Source organism: Musa acuminata, chromosome BXJ3-3 (assembly GCF_036884655.1).
Source record: "Musa acuminata AAA Group cultivar baxijiao chromosome BXJ3-3, Cavendish_Baxijiao_AAA, whole genome shotgun sequence".
Classification (NCBI taxonomy): Eukaryota; Viridiplantae; Streptophyta; class Magnoliopsida; order Zingiberales; family Musaceae; genus Musa; species Musa acuminata.
The window spans coordinates 33,063,927-33,085,939 of NC_088351.1; the positions used below are offsets into that span (position 1 = coordinate 33,063,927).

General features: G+C 36.8%; 2 protein-coding genes across 2 annotated transcripts; both read right to left on the minus strand.

The window, feature by feature from the left end:
* Positions 1-1,876: 1,876 nt before the first annotated feature.
* LOC135633940 (putative disease resistance RPP13-like protein 1) lies at positions 1,877-7,996 on the minus strand. Its single transcript, XM_065143963.1, is given in 3 exon segments — positions 1,877-2,301; positions 3,056-5,037; positions 5,039-7,996. Coding segments are annotated over 3 exon segments (5,100 nt in total). The 5' UTR covers positions 7,894-7,996; the 3' UTR covers positions 1,877-2,038.
* Positions 7,997-15,221: 7,225 nt separating this feature from the next.
* LOC103975192 (putative disease resistance protein RGA1) lies at positions 15,222-20,938 on the minus strand. The gene has a single exon (XM_009390100.3). It carries the CDS (start codon positions 20,766-20,768, stop codon positions 15,300-15,302), a length of 5,469 nt encoding a protein of 1,822 aa, XP_009388375.3. The 5' UTR covers positions 20,769-20,938; the 3' UTR covers positions 15,222-15,299.
* Positions 20,939-22,013: the final 1,075 nt, after the last annotated feature.

Consider the following 22,013-nt stretch of genomic DNA (forward strand, 5'->3'; position numbering starts at 1 on the left):
CCAAGGGCATGGGTCATTCCTTACCTATGACCAGTATTTTAAGCTTTCACGATCTTGTTTCTTAACAAAGCGTTTCAATGTATAGAACATAGTTTTTATAATGGCAAACATTTTGGCTCATGGTGCATGTCTTTGAGTATGTATGCCACTAATCTTGGTTCATGTTACATGGGTCGGATTAATTGTTTCAATTGCTTACTAGCTCTTGTTCTTGTTGTTCATATATTATGGTATGAATATGGATAGAATAAATTTTCAAATTAGAAAATTAAATTATGTTGTTCTGCTGTCTCATAAATCACAAATTTTATAACTTACTTGGGACTTGGTAATTAAAAAAGATTCATCAGCATGATCATTAAATCATTGTTTTACCTGGATCAACTAATTTTCTTTACATGGACACATGAATATTGGACCACAGTAGCTTGACAATTAGGTTTTACCTCTGAATTGAAGCTATATAAATATATATAAATATATATATATATATATATATATATATATATATTTGTGTGTGTGTATTATATATAAATAAAAATAAAAATAAATAAATATGTATATATATATGTATATATGTGTGTATATATACATATTATATATATATACATATATATATATATATATACATATATATATATATGTATATATACATATATATACATACATATATATATATATATATATATATATATATATATATATATATATATATATATATATATATATATATATATATATATATATATATATATATACATACACACACACGCATATATTTGGAGGCTTCCACACTCTTCGATGATGCTATTTGGAACAATATAAACAAAATATCTGTTGGAACAATTATACTATATTAAAATGTGAATGGCCAAATTTGCTATTTCCAAACTTTAAAAGGAAAGGAAATACTTGTAAGTTTCTATACAAACCTCATACTTTAAAGCAGCATAAATTATGATCAAATAGAGTGGGAAATGAGAGAATATAATGCAAGGCAGATCATAGTCTAGACCTAGGTAAGTCAAGATTTAGTTGAACTAGGTTAGATTCAGTTATATTTGGGTACTAGTCTTTTCTTCCTTTCCTTTTCTTCTCTTATTTTTCTATTATTTTCTCCTCTTTTGAATCATGTTGTCGTTGTAGTTTTCTTACCCTATTGTTGTAATTTTTTGCCAATTTTTATAATACTACACTCTCCTTATTAAATCTAGGATTAAGTTAAAAGAGGGATAAGGTATGAGTTGTTAAAACCTACTATAGACTGAACTTGTCGGTTTATACAAATTTTTGGCCAACAGGTTACTTTATTACTTTAAGTTTATGCGCCTACTCTTATCATGCTAATATGTGTTCATAATTGGTACTAAAACATTATGAGTGATTTGTTTTATGTTTATCTTTTTCGTTTTAGAAATTTATAAAATAATCTTTTCATCATAAAGTGCAAAGTAGTGAATGACATTTAAATTCTAAAGGATGCAGGAAATATTTTGAACGATTTATATAGTTACATTGTTAACTCTTATAACACTTGAAATATGTCAAAACATCTAACTTTCAATAATTCTTACATATTATTTTAAAAATAAAAATAAATATATAGAATGCCGTATATGATGGTCACATATAAACTTTGACGTCGGTTCTATCACTTGTGCATAATACACTCATCAATCATATGCCTCTGTTCTTAACCAAGACGGTTTCTACATATTGCTGTAAAACAATTATATTTAGTAGAAAGCTTGCGTTGGTCGAACATAACAAAGTAATAAATTATTCTACAGAAATATAAGATAAAAAATATAAACAAATAAATTTCATATAACATTTATTACATATTTCATTCTATAATCAATCCACTCACAACACATACAACAAATTCAATAACTCCTTAAAAGTTCATAATATTCAAGTCGAAATAGCACATCAAATTCAATAACTTCTAAAAAGTTCATAATATTGATCTCTAAATAGCACATATACAAAGTAATCTAAATGTACAATACTGTTACTTGGACAATTCCTCTTCTTGTTACTCGGACAATTCTTCTTCTTCTTCTTCTTCTTCTTCTTCTTCTGAATAGTTCTTCTCTGAATAGTTCTTCAAGACATATCTAGAGCTACTCCTTTTATCTGAAAATTCTTCTTCTTCTTCTTCTTCTTCTTCTGAATAGTTCTTCAAGACATATCTAGAGCTACTCCTTTTATCTGAAAATTCTTCTTCTTCTTCTTCTTCTTCTGAATAGTTCTTCTCTGAATAGTTCTTCAAGACATATCTAGAGCTAATCCTTTTATCTGAAAATTAAAAAAAATATTATATGAGCAAAGAAAACATTGTAACTCATATATAGACAAAATTTACCATAGTTAAGTATTTTTTAAAATAAGAATTTTTTAAACATTCAGTGCATGCGTCCTAAAATATACATAAATATCAATTTTTTATACATATATAATTTACAAAACTTAAACTTTATATTTATTTTAAATGTTAAATAAAATGCTTATCATACTTTTTCTTAAAAGCAACATATATTTAAATATATTTTCATAGCATAAGAGTAATACAAGTAAACTCATTATAGTATAAAGAATTGCCAATAACAAGTCATAAAAACATAAATATAGTGAAATAAATTGTGCCTTTTACAATTAAACCCTTACTAAGTCTTGTATTTAGTTTTATGTGTTGGGTTCGTGGGCTTGGATAAATTGGGCCGTTTGAGTCCAAATCAAAGAAAGTAAAGAGAGAGAGAGAGAGAGAGATAGGGTTGTGAGGAAGAGAAAGATTAAAGCGTGCAGCTGGAGGGCACAAAGAGGAGAGAGAAATATTAGGTTTCTAAGTTTTGACGATCGGCGTCAAACGTTGTCAGTTTTAATCTAAATTTTATGTGAAGAATCCTTGAAGAAAAAAAATATTCTGATTTAACAGATTTTTTTTCAACATTATGTTCTTAGATAAAAAATCTAGCTATTCCAGAGTCGTAGAGACCACTCTGTAATAGCCAATGGTATCGATGCGGAGAAGCAATGGTTGGATGTGATGTACCTTCATGTATCTCCAATCGGTCAAGAGCCAAAAATCGACCCGAGCTCTTCATCTCGTCCAAGTGCTTTTTCAGCTGCTCACTCAGCATGGGATGGCAGCCAACGAAAATTAGATTCCTGAGGGACGTCGGCAGCCCCTTCTCAGGTAGCGACTGAATCTCCGGACATCCAATTATTATTAGAAGACAGATGGAGGGAAAGGCATGCAACTCTCTCGGGAGCGATTGTAGATTCTTGCAATCCTCGAATTCTAGCACTCTGAGAGCTGTGAGGCTTCGCAACAACTGCTCCTCCTCATCAGACATCGTCGCTCGATGAAAGTTTAAGATTCTGAGAGCACGGACGGATGGAAGTGTCCTTCTTAAGAGCGATAGTTTGAACAGGGCTGTGTCGTCGATGCATAATTCAGTTACCGACGAACCCTCCACTTGCTCATTCCCTTCATTCAGCAACAACTCGTCTTTTGATCTCAGCTCACCACATTTCCAAAATTTCAGATATTGAAGTCGTTTCAGGTGAAGCAGCGACGTCGCTGGTAGAGACTCTATGCACCGGCAGTCGCCTATTTCCAATCGAGTGAGTGAGGTCAAGTTGTGCAGGCAGCCCAGTAGCAATTTTCCCAGATTCCCACAGTCAGACAGCACTAGTTCCTTGATCGAGGGTGGGAGGCAGATGTTAATGTCCCCATCTCTCGTCATGCTCAAGAGCTTCGGGCAGCTGCAGATTGACAACTTCTCAAGGGAGGTGAGTTCTTTAAACTCCTTCACCGGCAGCAACACGAGTTCCGCGCATTCCAATATCGCAATGTCACCGATATTTGGGAAGCTGTGCGATAGCAACCCTTCTTGCAGATTTCTTAGATTTGGACATTGATTTATTTCCAATGATGAACGAGAAGCAGTTACACAAATGCCGCCTCCATGGATTCCTTCCCGTAACCCTGCAACTTCTGTCAATCCGACTTCACATAATCTTAATGTTTTGAGTGGAGGGAGGAGAGGCATCCTCTTAAGCCTCGGGCATCTTTCAATTTGAAGTTTTCGCAAGCAGGGAAACAGCTGTCGGCCATCAGCCCAAGACCACTCTTCCCATTGTGGCATGTCCCTGATCGTGAGCTCCTTCAAGCTAGGAAAACACTTGCTTTGGTCTCTAGAACCAAAGAATCCATCGCCCACCTTCTTTACTGTTGGCATTCTCTCGATGCGAAGAACCTTGAGACTCGGCAGTTGTCCAAGACAAGGGAGTCCCTCACATTCTGGGATGTCCTCCAGCTTGACCTTTTTAAGACTATATATTTTCAATTCTGAAACGGTCATACTGCTACTACTTCCATCGATTTCTTCCCATAATCTTGGAACTTCTGTCAACCCGACTTGAGATAATAACAGTGACTCAAGTGAAGGAGGGAGGGGAGGCATCCTCTTAAGCTTCGGGCATCTTTTAATTTCAAGTTTCCGCAAGCAGGGAAACAGCTGTCGACCATCAGCCCAAGACCACTCTTCCCATTGTGGCATGTCCCTGATCGTGAGCTCCTTCAAGCTAGGAAAACACTTGCTTTGGTCTCTAGAACCAAAGAATCCATCGCCCACCTTCTTTACTGCTGGCATTCTCTCGATGCGAAGAACCTTGAGACTCGGCAGTTGTCCAAGACAAGGGAGTCCCTCACATTCTGGGATGTCCTCCATCTCGACCTTTTTAAGACTATATATTTTCAATTCTGAAACGGTCATACTGCTACTACTTCCATCGATTTCTTCCAATAATCTTGGAACTTCTGTCAACCCGACTTGAGATAATAACAGTGACTCAAGTGAAGGAGGGAGGGGAGGCATCCTCTTAAGCTTCGGGCATCTTTTAATTTCAAGTTTCCGCAAGCAGGGAAACAGCTGTCGACCATCAGCCCAAGACCACTCTTCCCATTCTGGCATGTCCCTGAACGTGAGCTCCTCCAAGCTAGGAAAATACTTGCGTTGGTCTCTAGGAAAATACTGGCATTCTCTCGATGCGAAGAACCTTCAGACTCGGCAGTTGATCAAGACAAGGGAGTCCCTCACATTTTGGGATGTCCTCAAGAACTTCTGTTAACCCGACTTGACATAACGACAGTGATTTAAGTGAAGGAGGGAGGGGAGGCATCCTCTTAAGCCTCGGGCATCGTACAATTTTAAGATTTTGCAAGTAGGGAAACAGCTGTCGGCCATCAGCACAAGACCACTCTTCCCATTCTGGCATGTCCTTGAACGTGAGCTCTTCCAAGCATGGAAAACACTTGCCTTGGTCTGGCATTTCCAGATTATGCAAGAACTTGCTTTCTGTACTTAATTCATGACTTATTTGTTTCACTGCAGGCATTCCCTCCACATAAAAGTTCTTGAGATTCGGTAGCTGTCCAATGCATGAAAGATCCTTCCATGCTTTGCAGTTTATCAATCTAAGAGTTGCCAGATTCGTTAACGATTGTGCCTGCAGCCAACTGGGTGATCTGACACCATTATACCCTCTGATCGTCAAACTTTTGAGAGCCTGAAGTGGTTGGAGACCTTCGAATACCTCCTCCAACACAACTAATTCATTGCCATCCAAACTGGAGCCATCATCTGATGTCCATTCTAAGGCCAATGCATCAAGGTACTGTTTGTTGTTCAGATTAGCCATGCCTGCTTCTTGTTTACTCTCAACGTTCTCGAGGTTGGTAATTCGAAGTTGTCCGTGAAGTTGTTTCAGACTGCCTAATTGGGCAACCTCGTGTCCCTGATCCTTGAGTACTTTGAATGAAGACAATCCTCGAAGAGAAGTCAGCTTCCCAACATCATTTATCTCGGAAATTATTTTATCTTCCGCATTAAGATGCATCAAGTTGATCAACTTGCTCATGCCGTACGGTAAACTCTGTAGTGCACATTCCAACAGATTCAGCACTCGCAAATTGTAAAGACCAAATAATGACTCCGGCAACCTCGAAAAGAAAATGTTATGGGATATGTCAAGGTAGCGGAGATGTATCGAGCCACCAATTGTCTCGGGCAACTCCCACAAGCCACAGCTTTGTAATATCAACACTCGAATATTTTTTAATCTTTCAAACCGGAGGAACAAAGAGCTATCGACATACCAATGAATTTTATAATTGATCATAAGGGTCCGTAATTTTTCATTACAGTAAAACTCCAGGAAATTAGTTCCATCGATTACTGACAAATGACGAGTCGTATTAGGGATCTCTTTCCACTCATCATCATCGATCCTGCAAAACTCCCCCTCTGAAATAAATTGAGCAAGATCATGTATGAGATCATGCATCACATATTTCGATCCCACAGGAGCTTCCTGAAAGAAAAACCTGTTCACTAAGTCGAGGAAGTAGCGGCTTCCTGTATCCTCCATCGTCACATTGTTGTTTTGAGCAACGTAGCCTTCTGCCATCCAAAGCCGGATCAAGTCTCGTTCATCAAACGGAAGATCTTTGAGGAAGAGGGAACAGAAAACAAAACACTGCTTAAGGTGTGAGGGAAGACATTGATAGCTCAATTGTAGGACTGGCAGGACACCCTGTTCGTCTTGCTGTAGTTGCCAGATTTCACTCCCTGCGATGATTCTCCAGTGCTCCTCATTCATCTGCGTCTTCAACAACCCGCCTACCGTCCTTGCCGCAAGTGGCAACCCCTTCAACCTGCCAGCGATCTTCTTTGCTATGGCTTCTAGATGTGGAAATTCACCGGCGTCTTCGGAACCAAATGCACATTTCTTGAACAATTTCCAATAGCTGGCTTCAGCCAGACCTCCTAGAGGGATCGGATTGCCAACCATTTCTGCAATCTTTTTAGAGCGAGTTGTAACCAAAATCTTGCTTCCTGGTTCTCCGTACCTCAATGGTGCACAAAATCTTTCCCATTTCAGACTGTCCTCGTTCCACACATCGTCGAGGACAAGCAGGAACCTTTTTGAGGTCAAGTTCTTCTTAAGAACCACTTGAAGTGTATCAAGGTTGCTGAGATCACACTTATTCTCGGTTATGGATTCTATGATCTCTTTGGTAAGCCTTTCCACGTTGAAGTTGTCTGATACACAGACCCAGACCTCATGCTGAAAATAGTTCTTCACCCTCTCGTGGTTGTAGGCTTGCTGAGCAAGAGTAGTCTTTCCGACCCCGCCGATCCCAACAATAGTTAAGGTAGAGATGCTACTGTTGCTGGATCCGGATCCGTCGGCAGATTTCATCAACTGTTCCAGAAGGTGATTCAGCTGTTCGTCTCGTCCGAATACTTGAGTTTCTATCGGAAAGGAAGTGGTGGTTCGAGGCACTACTGACGTTATCATCTGTTTCTCATCATCATCTAATTTATCAATGAAATGCTCGATGTCAGTAGTATATTCATCTAACGTCATCTGAATTTCCCTCACTCTAATCACATCATCTTCTCTACCGAAGAGGCGACCGACACGTTCAGAAAATTTTCTTTTTATACTCGGAGGGAGATCAGAAGAAGAAGATGATTGGTTACTTGCCTCATACCCCTGAGCTCCTTGTTGCTCGATCTGTTGCTTCAGAACCCGGAACTGGATCTCATCAAGCAAGTCGTCAGCCTCATAAACAGTGTCCTTCAGTTTCATCAGCAATTCCTTCAATCGCTTTTTCGTGTTATCATCTTTAATCCACATGTTCTCGACTCTGCCGATGATGCGCTCAGTCCCCGAAAGAGTGTTCCTCAGCTTGTGGAGGTCAGCGACTCCGGGATCCTCCGAAACTCTTTCGATCACATAGTCGCTGATCTTACCCATCAAGCTCCCGATGAAGGACGATCCGAGCGATCCCAAGCCTGCTAGTATCCACCGCGCCATCGCAGTGCAGGGCTGATCCTTCTTTCTCCAAGCACAAAGGTTAGATGATTCTCAGAGTAGATGGATATTTTCAGCTGCAACGACTTCTCCTCCTCAAGAAGATGGTTTCGAAAGGGCGGCTGACGGCATCAATTATTGGATGCTGCACGTGCTACGCACATGAGGAGGGGTGCAGCATCAATTATTGGAACCAATTTTCCACCACTTTCGCTTTCTGGGAGCGGGAGTTCGACCAGTTGTAGAACTTCCGAGGATGAGAAAGCAATTCCACCAAATTTTCTTCTGTCCACTTTAGCCATCTCACTATCAAGAATCAGATGGCTGATACGAGAACAAAGTTTTGTCTATAAGAGTCGTTTTGTTTTCCGGTCGTAGACACAATAATTAGTTTTATTTGCTGAAATTAAACTCAACTTATAGAAAATTATCACTTTGATGTTTATTATGATAATTTAATGTGTCTTGTTATTATTTGGCGTAGGTGCAATCAAGGTCTGCTGTATCGTACCGTACCGACGTTTCGACCCGGGCTTGGTACCGGTACGGTACTGTGTACCGAGCACTGTAGCACTGCTTCAGTGCGGATCGGTACCGGACGGTCCGCGTACTGTTGGCCTGTCGGACCGGTACGTACCGCCCGTATCGGACGGTACGATTCGATATGACAAACCTTGGGTGCAACAATAAAATAAATATCCACTAAAATAGATGGTACACTCTGAATGAATACCTTTTTAGGATGTAATAAAACGATTTGCATGTAAATTATAACTTAAGAGGGATCAATATAAATTATTAGATTATTTCTCTTACAAAAATTATTTTTCATTATCTCATACCAAGTGTATCATAGATTTTTTCCCTTATACTATCTATTCTTTTATAAAATATGAAAATACCTTTGATATTGACCTAGCCCTATAAAAAAAATAGTTGGGTCAATAGTGGTTAAAACAAAACAAAAAAATCAGTTCAAAGTAAATCGATTCTTTTTTTCTCTCTCTTCTCTTGTTGATGAATCAATTTGTCGATATCTCTCTTTCTCCAAACCTTATTAAGTCAATTTTATCTTTTTCTTTTTATCTTAATTTTTGCCTTCTCGCAAACCGTCTCGATGAAAAGACTCCCACAAGGAATCCTTTTGAAGTTCTCTTTACAAAAAGTATCTATAAAATATTTATTATAATAATTTAATATGTGATACTATTTGGTATTTTTGTAGAGTTAAAAATAAAATAAATGATTACTAAAATAGATGATATGCTCTAAATGCTTTTTAGGATGTAGAAAATGATTTATATGCAAGTTTAAACTTTGGAGGGATGAATATAAATTTTTAATATGAATTATTGGATGAGTTCTCTAAAAAACTATTTTCCCTTTTCTTAATAAAGTGTCTCATGTTTTCTTTTCCTCATATAACACTTCTTCTTTTATAAAATACAAATACTCTTGACACCGGTCTTACAAAGAAAATGACTGAGGCTCTCTCGATGAGATATGCCATAATGATAATAATTCTTCTTTTTAATTTTTTAAATTAGAAAAAAAATTCAATTTAAAGTGAATCGATTTGATGCGATTTCTCATTCTTCACGCGCTAATGATAATAATTCTTCTTTTTAATCCTATCAATTTTGTCTTTATCTTTATATCTCTAGGTGCATACCCGAAAAAAACTCTCCTGAGGCTCTCTCGATGAGATATGCCCCATAAGAAACTCTCTAGGTTTTCATATTGTTTCCTATAATCTTATATTGATCACTTTCTAATACTTTTTGAAGCACTTCAAATAATATTTTTATCAAAAATATAAATTTATCTTATAAGTATTTCTGTTCAATAGATATTTCAAATTTAAAATTTTTAGGATTTGATCTATTCTCCAATGAAGGCTTAATTTAGAATTACATTGATTGTTTAGACGATAAAAAAAAACTTTCCGGAAAGGTACATAATGAAAATCTACCTTCTAATATATTTTTCTAGCCATTTGTTTGTGAAAAAAAATAAATATTTTTGTTAGCTTGCTTGATGTGAAAAACAGAAAATTTGTTGTTTGGTTAGAAATGAAAAAAATTGGGGTTACAATGATTGCTTAGGATGGAAAACTTTATAGAATTCTCTCATGTTCTTATCTCATGCAATTGAAATTATTTTTGATCTCAAAATATTGAGAATGGGCTATGAAGTGAATTTTGAGCACTTTTTTGTTCATTTAAATTAGGAATTAATAATTATTTGATTTAATTTAAGACTGATATTAGTAAATTATTGGTTTTTGGGTCAATTAGTGTTCTATTTTCCTCTTCATTTTACTCTGACAATGTTTTCCTATGAGGCTAGATGATTTTTAAAAAAAAAAAATAGGGTCTCAACTACACTGATTTTCCACAAGATTATATTGATTTGTTTAAAATCAAGAAAATCTTATTTAAAATTAGAGTAAATCAAGCCTTTTTTTTTACTAACTCACCCTCCAATCACCTTTAAACTTTGAGAATCAGTTAAGCGAAATTTGATCACATTTTTTCTTTTTTATTTATTTAAAATGTGAATTGACAATTATTTGATCCCACTTAAGGTTGAAATTTTTTTTTTTTGGTCAAATAATGCTTTGTATACTCTTTTTTTCCCTCAAAAACCTTGTACTTTACATTGATATCCAATAAATCTTGATGATTTTTAAAAAAACTTGAGTTACACTGATTTTTTCTTTTACATGGTTAACATTATTTCTGGTCCTTTATTAGAAAGCAATATAACCCTATTCAAAATAGTATAACTCATGTATCAAAAAAATTATTTTTTTTTCATGTTAGAAAGCAATATAAACACATCTTGTAAACAACATTTTTCTGAAATCAATTGTTATGTTCATGTTATGTATTTTTTATATATAGTAAATGGTATAGGCAAAATATTTGTTATGTGCTCAAAACGCAAGATATAGAAAAACTTTGTACAAACTTAAATGCAAAGTATGGTGGAATAGAAAAGTGTGTCGAATTACTATTACACATTGCATAATTGTTCCCAAAGCTTGAGCATCTTGATGAGTTAGAGCAAAAGCTCAATCTTATATGTTGATAATGGAAGCGTACTCATCCTGTCGAGCAACTCGAGGAAACATGATTAGTTTTCCTACAATTAAAATATCTCACCTCATCTTTTTCTACTATGGATGTTGTGGTGGTGGTTGGATGGTTGCAGGCCTTCTTTATGATTAGTTTATGCTACCTCCTCCTCTCACAATGCAGATGATAATTTCATTATGATTTTTGACATGATATATTATGTTCATTGAAAAGTTCTATGATACAGTGCTATAGTATCAACTTCATAATCAATTACATGCTTAGAGATCATGTTGCGTGTTCTGAAATGTTCCACATTAATAAAGAATTTTGATTCGTAAGAACAAAAGACAAATTCTTATGAGAACCTACTTAAGTTTTATGACAATTATTCTATAATTAGAATAATAACGGTTTCCCTAATTAAAGCTTTTATTGGACAAAAGATAGATATAGGAACTTAAAATTGACGACATACCATACCAAAATATCTAATTTTCAATAGTTTCTACATTCTACAATAAATTCAATAACTCCTTAAAAGTTCATAACATTCAAATCCAAATAGCACATTAAAAAGTAATCTAAATGTACAACACTGTTAAAGGTACAATCCTCTTAAATAGTTCTTCAAATGATTTCCAGAGCTACTCCTTTTATCTGAAAATTAAAAAAATATATATATGAGCAAAGAAAACATTGTAACTCTCATACAGACAAAATTTATCATAATTAAGTTTTTTTTTAAAACATAAGAATTTTGTAAACATTCAATGCATGCGTTCTAAAATATACATAAATATCAATTTTTCATACACATATAATTTACAAAACTTAAACTTTATATGTGTTTTAAATGCTAAATAAAATGCTTCTCATACTTTTTCTTAAAAGCAACATATATTTAAATATATTTTCATAATAAAAGCGTAATACAAGTAAAATAATTGTAGTATAAAGAATTGCCAATAACTAGTCATAAAAAACATAAATGTAGTGAAATAAATTGTGCCTTTTACAATTAAACCCTTACTAAGTCTTGTATTTAGTTATATGTTCTTGGATAAAAATCTAGCTATTACCGAGTGGTCTCACAGACTAGGAAGGAAAACCATCCGAAAACAACGAAAAACCAATGGTATCGATGCGGAGAAGCAATGGTTGGATGGGAGGGATATGTACCTTCATGTATCTCCGATTGGTCAACAGCCAAAAATCGACCCGAGCTCTTCATCTCGGCCAAGTGCTTCTCCAGCCGCTCCGTCAGCCTCGGAAGGCAGCCCAGCCTTCGACATGTAGATTCTTGTATGGGTTCAAGTAAAGAACATGAGATGATATTAGCAAAAAATGTGTTTTTGAAGGGTCTTCTGAATTATCTTGATTGGTACGTACACAATTAGGAGGTTTTGTGGATCGATAAGATGAGTCAATTGCGTTCTGTTTTCTTGGAATATATACATTTGATCGACATTGTAATATGCAATTTCAGGTATGAAATGAATTCTACACCAACCTGCTCAAACATGTCAACTGTCTCTATTGATTAGATCCATTTTCGGGTGTGGGCTTGTCAACTTTAACAATGCAAAATTTTTCTATTTTACCTTGAAAATTATTTAAACTTGCTTGCTTGTAAATGTCGAATAGAAATCAAGCTGGACCTACTTATAGAGCTAATTTATATAGGCTGGGAATCACATTTTGAGTTTTGTAGAGCTGGTATTAACACATTGTGTATCTACTCCACTGAACTTCAAGAATGAGGTTAATTAATAATAGCATTAAGGAGAAAGAGCCCTATATATATATACATATATATATATATACATATAAATAAATAAATAAATATATATATATATATATATATATATATATATATATAGTAATTGATATTTGGAGGCTTCCACACTCTTCAATGATGTCATTTTATTAGTCTCCAATTTTTCTAATATTTGATATCGTTCTTCAAAAATTATTTTATTTCGATGTCATGAGAGGGTAAGTGAAAAAGAAAAAAAAAGAAACCTAATATGATAGAGGAGAAATAATTGATAATACAACAGTTTTGTAGAAATTTAAAAATTTTATATATTTTTTAATTCAGACTAACAGTAATTTGGTCTTATTAGATTGATGTCAATGGGAGTAACATAGGTGGAGGAACAAAATATATCGGAACATTTATGCTATATTAAAATGTGTATGGACAAATTTGTTATTTCCAAACTTTAAAAGGATATATATGTAAGTTTGTATACAAAACTCATTCTTTAAGGTAGCATAAATTATGACCAAATAGAGTGGGAAATGGGAGAATATAATGTAAGGTAGATCATAGTCTACACCTAGATAACTAAAGATTTAGTTGAACTATGTTAGATTCTACCAAATTTGGGTCCTAGTCTAGATCAGTGTTATTATTATTATTTTTGTATGTTCTTGTGCTTCTTGGGGGAATTGCTTTTTATACATTTTTATGTAGTAAAACATGGTGAAATACCTTTTTTTTTACTGAGTTTGTGAATGTAAAGGTTTTTTTTTTTTCTATTAAGGAACAGATATAGTCTAGTTGAATTAATGTTAAAATCAAAGTTGATTGGATTCAAATGGCAGAAGAAGAATAATAAGAAACACGTAGGTGAGAAGTCTTCTCTTTCCTTGTATCTAAAAGTATGTAAATATTATGTTATATGAAAGAATCGAAATCCTAGATAAATATATCTTGAAGGATAAACTTTAATTAAATTAGTTCATATGATATGACTTAAAAATTTACGAATAATAATTAGTGCCATTTATTTATTTAGCCCCTCGGACATTATCCCATAAAATGATATTAACACTTTATAATTTGATTTAGGATAGGTGATTTTATCATGCATTGCTTTCAAGTTTCAACAACAAACTTCAATCTCCTCTTACCCTTAGTTGTGTTTCTCCACTTTATTACTGTATATCGTGTTTTACTTCTTCCACTTCAAAGTGGTGTTTGAACTATTCATCAATGGATAGTCATAAGAAGTGTGAACTTCTTTTTGCATTTTAATTTCTTTTAAAGTTTCTAATTATTTAGCAACATTAACTCTCTTCAGTTTCATCATATGTCCCAGCTTTCATCAATGGATAGTCATAAAAAGAATGCGAATGTCCTACAACTGTTCTTCACACTGATCAAGTAAACATGTCTTGTAGATATATTTTCTGAAATCGATTGTTATGTTCATGTGATGTCTTTTCTAGTAAACAATTTTTTTGCCATACAGCAAAATATTTGTTATGTGCTTTTAAAAGAGAGATGTGGTATGAGATACATAGAAAAATTTTGTGCAAATTAAATGATAAGTATGGTGGAATGGAAGAGTGTGTTGAACCAAATTATATTAATATATATTAACTGCTATACCTTGTGAGTTCATATTAATATATATTAACTGTGTTCATAATTGTTATGAACACAGTTAATATGTGTTCGTAGCGTATGACAGTCGCTTGTGCACAATACAGTGACCAATCGTATGTCCCAACAGAGATGATTTCTACATATTACTATAAAACAATTCTATTTATAAAAACAAAAACAATTGTGTCAATCAAAAAGGGAAGTTATAACAACATCCAAGCTAGTAGAAAGCTTGCATCAATGCACCGTCACAAAGTTATAAATTTTCCTACACAAATATAAGATAAAAAAATCTTATTTATTACATATTTCAATCTATAATCAATCCACTCACAACACATACAACAAAATCGATAACTTCTTAAAAGTTCATAACATTCAAGTTCGAATAACACATATACAAAATAATCTAAATGTACAATATTGTTCAATACAAAAGACTCTTATATCTTTCTTCAAATCATATCCACAAATGAGTTACTTCTTCAATCTGCAATTAAAAAATATATATATGAGCAAAGCAAACATCGTTAACTCACATACAAACAAAATTTACATAATTAAGTATGTTTTTTTTAAAACATAAGACTCATTTAAACATTCAATGCATGCGTTCTAAAACATACATAAATATCAATATTTTGTTTACATATAATTTACAAAAGTTAAAATTTATATGTATTTTAAATGCTAAATATAATGCTTATCATACTTTCTTTTTTTCAAGCAACATATATTTAAATATATTTTCATAATAAAAGCATAATACAACTAAAACCATATATCATATCATAAATCATTATAGCATAAAGAATTGTCATTAACTAGTCATAAAAAAAACATAAATATAGTTGAGGATTCAGCGTAGAGAAATAAATTGTTCCTTTTACAATTAAACCCTTGTATTTAGTTTTACTATTAGAGTGGTCTCAGAGACTCGGAGGCAAAACCAACCGAAAACAACGAAAAACCAATTGCGTCGATGCGGAGAAGCAATGGTTGGATGTGATGTACCTTAATATATCCCGGTGGGTGACATTCGAAAATCGACCCGAACTCTTCATCTCGGCCAAGTGCTTTTCCAGCTGCTCCGTCAGCATCGCATCGCAGCCTTCGAAACGTAGATTCATGAGGGACGTCGGCAGCCCCTTCTCCGGTACCGACTGAATCTCCGGACATCCAATTATTGTTAAAAGCCAGAGGGAGGGAAGGGCATGCAACTCTCTCGGTAGTGATTGTAGATTATTGCAATTCTTGAATTTTAGCGATCTGAGAGCTGTGAGGCTTCGAAACAACTGCTCCTCTTCACCAAACATCGTCGCTCGAGGAAAGTTTGAGATTGTGAGAACACGGACGTATGGAAGTGTCCTTCTTAAGAGCGATAGTTTAAACAGGGCTGTGTCGTCGATGCATAATTTAGGCACCGACAAACCTTCCACTTGCTCATTCCCTTCATTCAGCAACAGCTTGGGACATAGTTTAATGTTCAATTCTCTGAGGGATTTGAGAGCTCGCAACTCGTCTATTGATCTCAACTCACCACATTTCCAAATCTTCAGATATTCAAGTCGTTTCAGGTGAAGCAGCGACGTTTCAGGAAGAGACTCTATGGACGGGCAGCCGCCTATTTCCAATCCAGCGAGTGAGGTCAAGTTGTGCAGGCAGCCCGGTAGCAATTTTCCCAGATTCCCACAGTCAGACAGCACTAGTCCCACGATCGAGGGTGGGAGGCAGATGTTAATGTCCCCATCTCGCGTCATGCTCGAGAGATTCGGGCAACTGCGGATTAACAATGCCTCAAGGGAAGTGAGTTCTTTAAACCCCTTCACCGGCAGCCAAACGAGTTCCGCACATTCCGCTATCTCAATGTCACGGATATTTGGTAAGCTGTGCGATAGCAACCCTTCTACCAGATTTCTTAGATTTGGACATTTACGTATTCTCAATGTTGAAAGAGAAGCAGTTATTAAATTGTCGCCTCCATGGATTCCTTCCCATAACCCTGGCACTTCTGTCAATCCGACTTCATCTATTTCTAATGTTTCAAGTGGAGGAGGGAGGGGAGGCAACCTCTTAAGCCTCGGGCATCTTTCAATTTCAAGTTTTCGCAAGCAGGGAAATAGTTGTCGGCCATCAGCCCAAGACCAATCTTCCCATTCTGGCATGTCCCTGAACGTGAGCTCCTCCAAGCTAGGAAAACATTTGCCTTGGTCTCTAGAACCGAAGAATCCATCGCCCACCTTCTTCACTATTGGCATTCCCACGATGCGAAGAACCTTGAGACTCGGCAATTGTCCAAGACAAGGGAGTCCATATTCTGGAACAGTCATACTGCTACTTCCATCGATTTCTTCCCATAATCTTGGAACTTCTATCGACTCGACTCGACATAATGACAGTGATTCAAGTGAAGGAGGGAGAGGAGGCATCCTCTTAAGCTTCGGGCAACTTTTAATTTCAAGTTTTCGCAAGCAGGGAAACAGCTGTCGGCCATCAGCCCAAGAACACTCTTCCCATTGTCGCATGTCGCTGAACATGAGCTCCTCCAAGCTAGGAAAACATTTGCCTTGGTCTCTAGAACCGAAGAATCCATCGCCCACCTTCTTCACTGTTGGCATTCCCACGATGCGAAGAACCTTGAGACTCGGCAATTGTCCAAGACAAGGGAGTCCATATTCTGGAACAGTCATACTGCTACTTCCATCGATTTCTTCCCATAATCTTGGAACTTCTATCGACTCGACTCGACATAATGACAGTGATTCAAGTGAAGGAGGGAGAGGAGGCATCCTCTTAAGCTTCGGGCAACTTTTAATTTCAAGTTTTCGCAAGCAGGGAAACAGCTGTCGGCCATCAGCCCAAGAACACTCTTCCCATTGTCGCATGTCGCTGAACATGAGCTCCTCCAAGCTAGGAAAACATTTGCCTTGGTCTCTAGAACCGAAGAATCCATCGCCCACCTTCTTCACTGTTGGCATTCCCACGATGCGAAGAACCTTGAGACTCGGCAATTGTCCAAGACAAGGGAGTCCATATTCTGGAACAGTCATACTGCTACTTCCATCGATTTCTTCCCATAATCTTGGAACTTCTATCGACTCGACTCGACATAATGACAGTGATTCAAGTGAAGGAGGGAGAGGAGGCATCCTCTTAAGCTTCGGGCAACTTTTAATTTCAAGTTTTCGCAAGCAGGGAAACAGCTGTCGGCCATCAGCCCAAGAACACTCTTCCCATTGTCGCATGTCGCTGAACATGAGCTCCTCCAAGCTAGGAAAACATTTGCCTTGGTCTCTAGAACCGAAGAATCCATCGCCCACCTTCTTCACTGTTGGCATTCCCTCGATGCGAAGAACCTTGAGACTCGGCAATTGTCCAAGACAAGGGAGTTCCTCACATTCTGGGATGTCCACCAGCTTGATCTCTTCAAGACTATATATTTTCAATTCTGAAACGATCATACTGCTGCTACTTCCATCGATTTCTTCCCACAATCTTGGAACTTCTGTCAACCCGACTTCACATAATGACAGTGATTTAAGTGAAGGAGGGAGGGGAGGCATCCTCTTAAGCCTCGGGCATTTTTCAATTTGAAGTTTTCGCAAGCAGGGAAACAGCTCTCGACCATCTGCCCAAGACCACTCTTCCCATTTTGGCATGCCGTTGAACCTGAGCTCCTCCAAGCAAGGAAAACACTTGCCTTGATCTCTATAACCAAAGAACCCGTGGCCCACCTTCGTCATTGTTGACATTTGATCGATGCGAAGAACTTTAAGACACGGCAGTTGTCCAAGTCTCGGGAGTTCCTCCAATGCCACCATGTTCTCCAGCACTAGCTCTTCCAGATTAGGCAAGAACTTGCTCTCTGTACTTAATCCATGACTTATTTGTTTCACTGCAGGCATTCCCTTCACGTAAAGTTTCTTGAGATTCGGTAGCTGTCTAATACATGAAATATCCTCCCATGCTGTGCAGTTTTCTAGTTCAAGAGTTATCAGGTTCACTAACAATTGTGCCTGCAGCCAACTGGGTGATCTGACTCCATTGTACCCTCTGATCGTCAAACGTTTGAGAGCCTGATGTGGTTGGAGACCTTCCAGTACCTCCTTCGACATAATTAATTCATTGCCGTCATCCGATGTCCATTCTAAGACCAGTTTTTCAAGATACTGTTTGTTGTTCAGATTAGCCTTGCTTGCTTCTTGTTTACTCTCAACGTTCTCGAGGTTGGTAATTCGAAGTTGTCGAAGTTGTTTCAGGCCGCCTAATTGGGCAACCCTGTATCCCTGATCCTTGAGTACTTTGAATGAAGACAATCGTTGAAGGGAAGTCAGCTTCCCAACATCATTTATCTTGAAAATTATTTCGTCTTCTGCATTAAGATGCATCAAGTTGATCAACTTACTCATGCCGTGCGGTAAACTCTGTAGTTTACATTCAGACAGATCGAGTACTCGCAAATTGTAAAGACCACATAGTGACTCCGGCAGTCTCCAAATCTGACGGTTGTAGGATATGTCAAGGTAGCGGAGGTGTATCAAGTCACCAATTGTCTCAGGCAACTCCCGCAAGCCACAGTTCTTCAATAGCAACACTCGAATGTTTTTTAATTTTTCAAACTGAATGAACAAAGGGCTTTTAACTCTAAATCTAAACCAAAGATTTTTTATACTGATCTTGAGGGTCCGTAATTTATCATAACAGGAGAGCTCCATTAACTTAGTTCCATCGGTTAATGTTGCTGATAGATGACGAGTCGTATTAGGGATCTCTTTCGACTCATCATCGTTCCTGCAAAACTCTCCCTCTGAAATAAATTGAGCAAGATCGTGTATGACGTCATGCATCACATACATCACATATTTCGATCCCCAAAGAGCTTCCTGAAAGAAAGACCTATTCACTAAGTCAAGGAAGTAGCGGCTTCCTGTATCCTCCATCGTCATATTGTTGTCTTGAGCAACGTAGCCTTCTGCCATCCAAAGCCGGACCAAGTCATCTCCTTTATAAAATCGATGATCTTTGGGGAACAGGGAACAAAAAACAAAGCACCGCTTAAGGTGTGGGGGAAGACATTGATAGCTCAATTGTAGGACTGGCAGGACACCCTCTTCATTTTGCGGTAGTTGCCAGATTTCACTTTCTGCGATGTTTCTCCAGTGCTCCTCATTCATCCCGTCCTTCAACAACCCGCCTACCATCCTTGCCGCAAGTGGCAAACCCTTCAACCTGCTAACGATCTTCTTTGCTATGGCTTCTAGCTGTGGATATTCACCGTTGTATTTGGAACTAAATGCACATTGCTTGAAAAATTCCCAATAGCTGGCGTCATCCAGAACTCCTAGAGGGATCGGATTGCCAACCATTTCTGCAATCTTTCTAGAGCGAGTTGTAACCAAAATCTTGCTTCCTAGTACTCCGGAATTCAATGGTGCACGAAATCTATCCCAGTTCTGTCTGTTCTCGTCCCACACATCGTCGAGGACAAGAAGGAACCTTTTTGAGGTCAACTTCTCCTTAACTTCCTCTTGAAGTGTATTAAGGTTGCTGAGATCACACGTCTTTCGGGTTAAGGATTCTATGATCTCTTTTGTAAGCCTCTCCACGTTGAAGTCGTCGGATACACAGACCCAGACCGTATGATGAAAATAGTCCTTCACCCTCTCGTGGTGGTAGGCATGCTGAGCAAGAGTAGTCTTTCCGACCCCGCCGATCCCAAAAATAGTCAAGGTAGAGATGCTACTGTTGCTGGATCCGGATCCATCGGCCGATTTCATCAACCGTTCCAGAAGGTCATTCAGCTGTTTCTCTCGTCCGAATACTTGAGTTTCTATCGGAAAGGAAGTGGTGGTTCGAGGCACTACTGACGTTATCATCTGTTTCTCATCATCATGTAAGTTATCAATGAAATGCTTGATCTCAGTAGTGTATTCATCTAACTTACTCTGATTTTCCCTCACTCTATCCACATCATCTTCTCTACCGAAGAGGCGACCGACACGTTCATGAAGTTTTCTTTTTATCCTCGGAGGGAGATCAGAAGAAGAAGATGATTGGTTACTTGCCTCATACCCCTGAGCTCCTTGTTGCTCGATCTGTTGCTTCAGAACCCGGAACTGGATCTCATCAAGCAAGTCGTCAGCGTCATAAACAGTGTCCTTCAGTTTCACCTGCAATTCCTTCAATCGCTTTTTCGTGCCTTCATCTTTAATCCACATGTTCTCGACTTCGCCGATGGTGCGCTGAGTCTCCGAAAGAGTGTTCCTCAGCTTGTGGAGGTCAGCGACTCCGGGATCCTCCGAAACTCTTTCGATCAAACAGTCGGTGATCTTACGAATCAAGCTCCCGATGCAGGACGATCCGAACGATCCCAAGCCTGCTAGTATGCACGACCACATCGTAGTGCAGGGCTGATCCTTCTTTCTCCAAGCACAAAGGGCGGAGGATTCTCAGAGGTGAAGGATATTTTAGGCTACAACGACTTCTCGTCAAGAAGCAGCCCTCATAAGTGCGGTTGGCAGCATCAATAATTGGAGGCTGCACGAGCTTCGCAGCAAACTTCTTCACTAGTCTGATCTAAGCCAATTCTCCACCACTTGGCTTTCTGGGAGTGTTTGTTTAGTCCACCAGCTGTAGTTGGCCTTTCGACGATGCGAAAGCCAATTCCACCAATTTAGCCATCTCACCATCGAGAATTAGCTGCCTGATATGATAACAACTTTTGTCTCCTTGTGAAATCCGATGACAGTTGTTTTCCGGTCGTCGAGTTTTATTTGGTGAAATGAAACTCAACTTTAGGACAAGAAATATATAAATAAATAAATTTCTTAGATGGAAAGTCTTTTTTTTATATTTTATCTAAAAGTATGGAAATACTATGCTATTTGACAAGATTGTTTGAATTGAAAGATAAATTTTAATTGAATTAGTTCTGTGACTCAAATTTTACATATATTATTCAGTGTCATCTACGTGCTTAGTCCTTTGGACATTATCCCACAACATAAAATGATATTAATATTTTATAATTTAATTTTAGATAATTAATTCTTTTATCCGAAATGTAATCTAAATGTACAATACTATTAAACGTACAATCCTCTTAAATAGTTTTCAAATGATATCCAGAGCTACTCCTTTTATCCGAAAATTAAAAAATATATATATCAGCCATTTGTTTGTGAAAAAAGAGTGAATGTTTTAATCAGCTTGCTTGATGTGAAAAACTGAAATTTTGTTGTTTGCTAAGAAATGAAAAAAATTGTGGTTACACTATTCTCTCATAGAATTCATAGGATGTAAAAACTTCATAGAATTCTCTCATGTACTTCTGATACTTGTTTCATGTAATTGAAATGATTTTTGACTTAAAAATATTTTAATTTCAGTTTAAATTAACTAAAAAAGGTAAGATGACATGAAGTCAGTCTTTTAAAGATTGAATTCACTTAAACTACCTAATTTACAAGAGTTAAAAATAGAAAAGAGGTTCTTTTTTTAGAATTCACCCTAGAATTACCTCATATCATTAAGAATGGGTTATGAAGTGAATTTGACCACTTTTTCAATATTTTTGTTCATTTAAATTAAAAATTTATAATTATTTGATTCAATTTATGATTGATATTAGTAAATTATTGGTT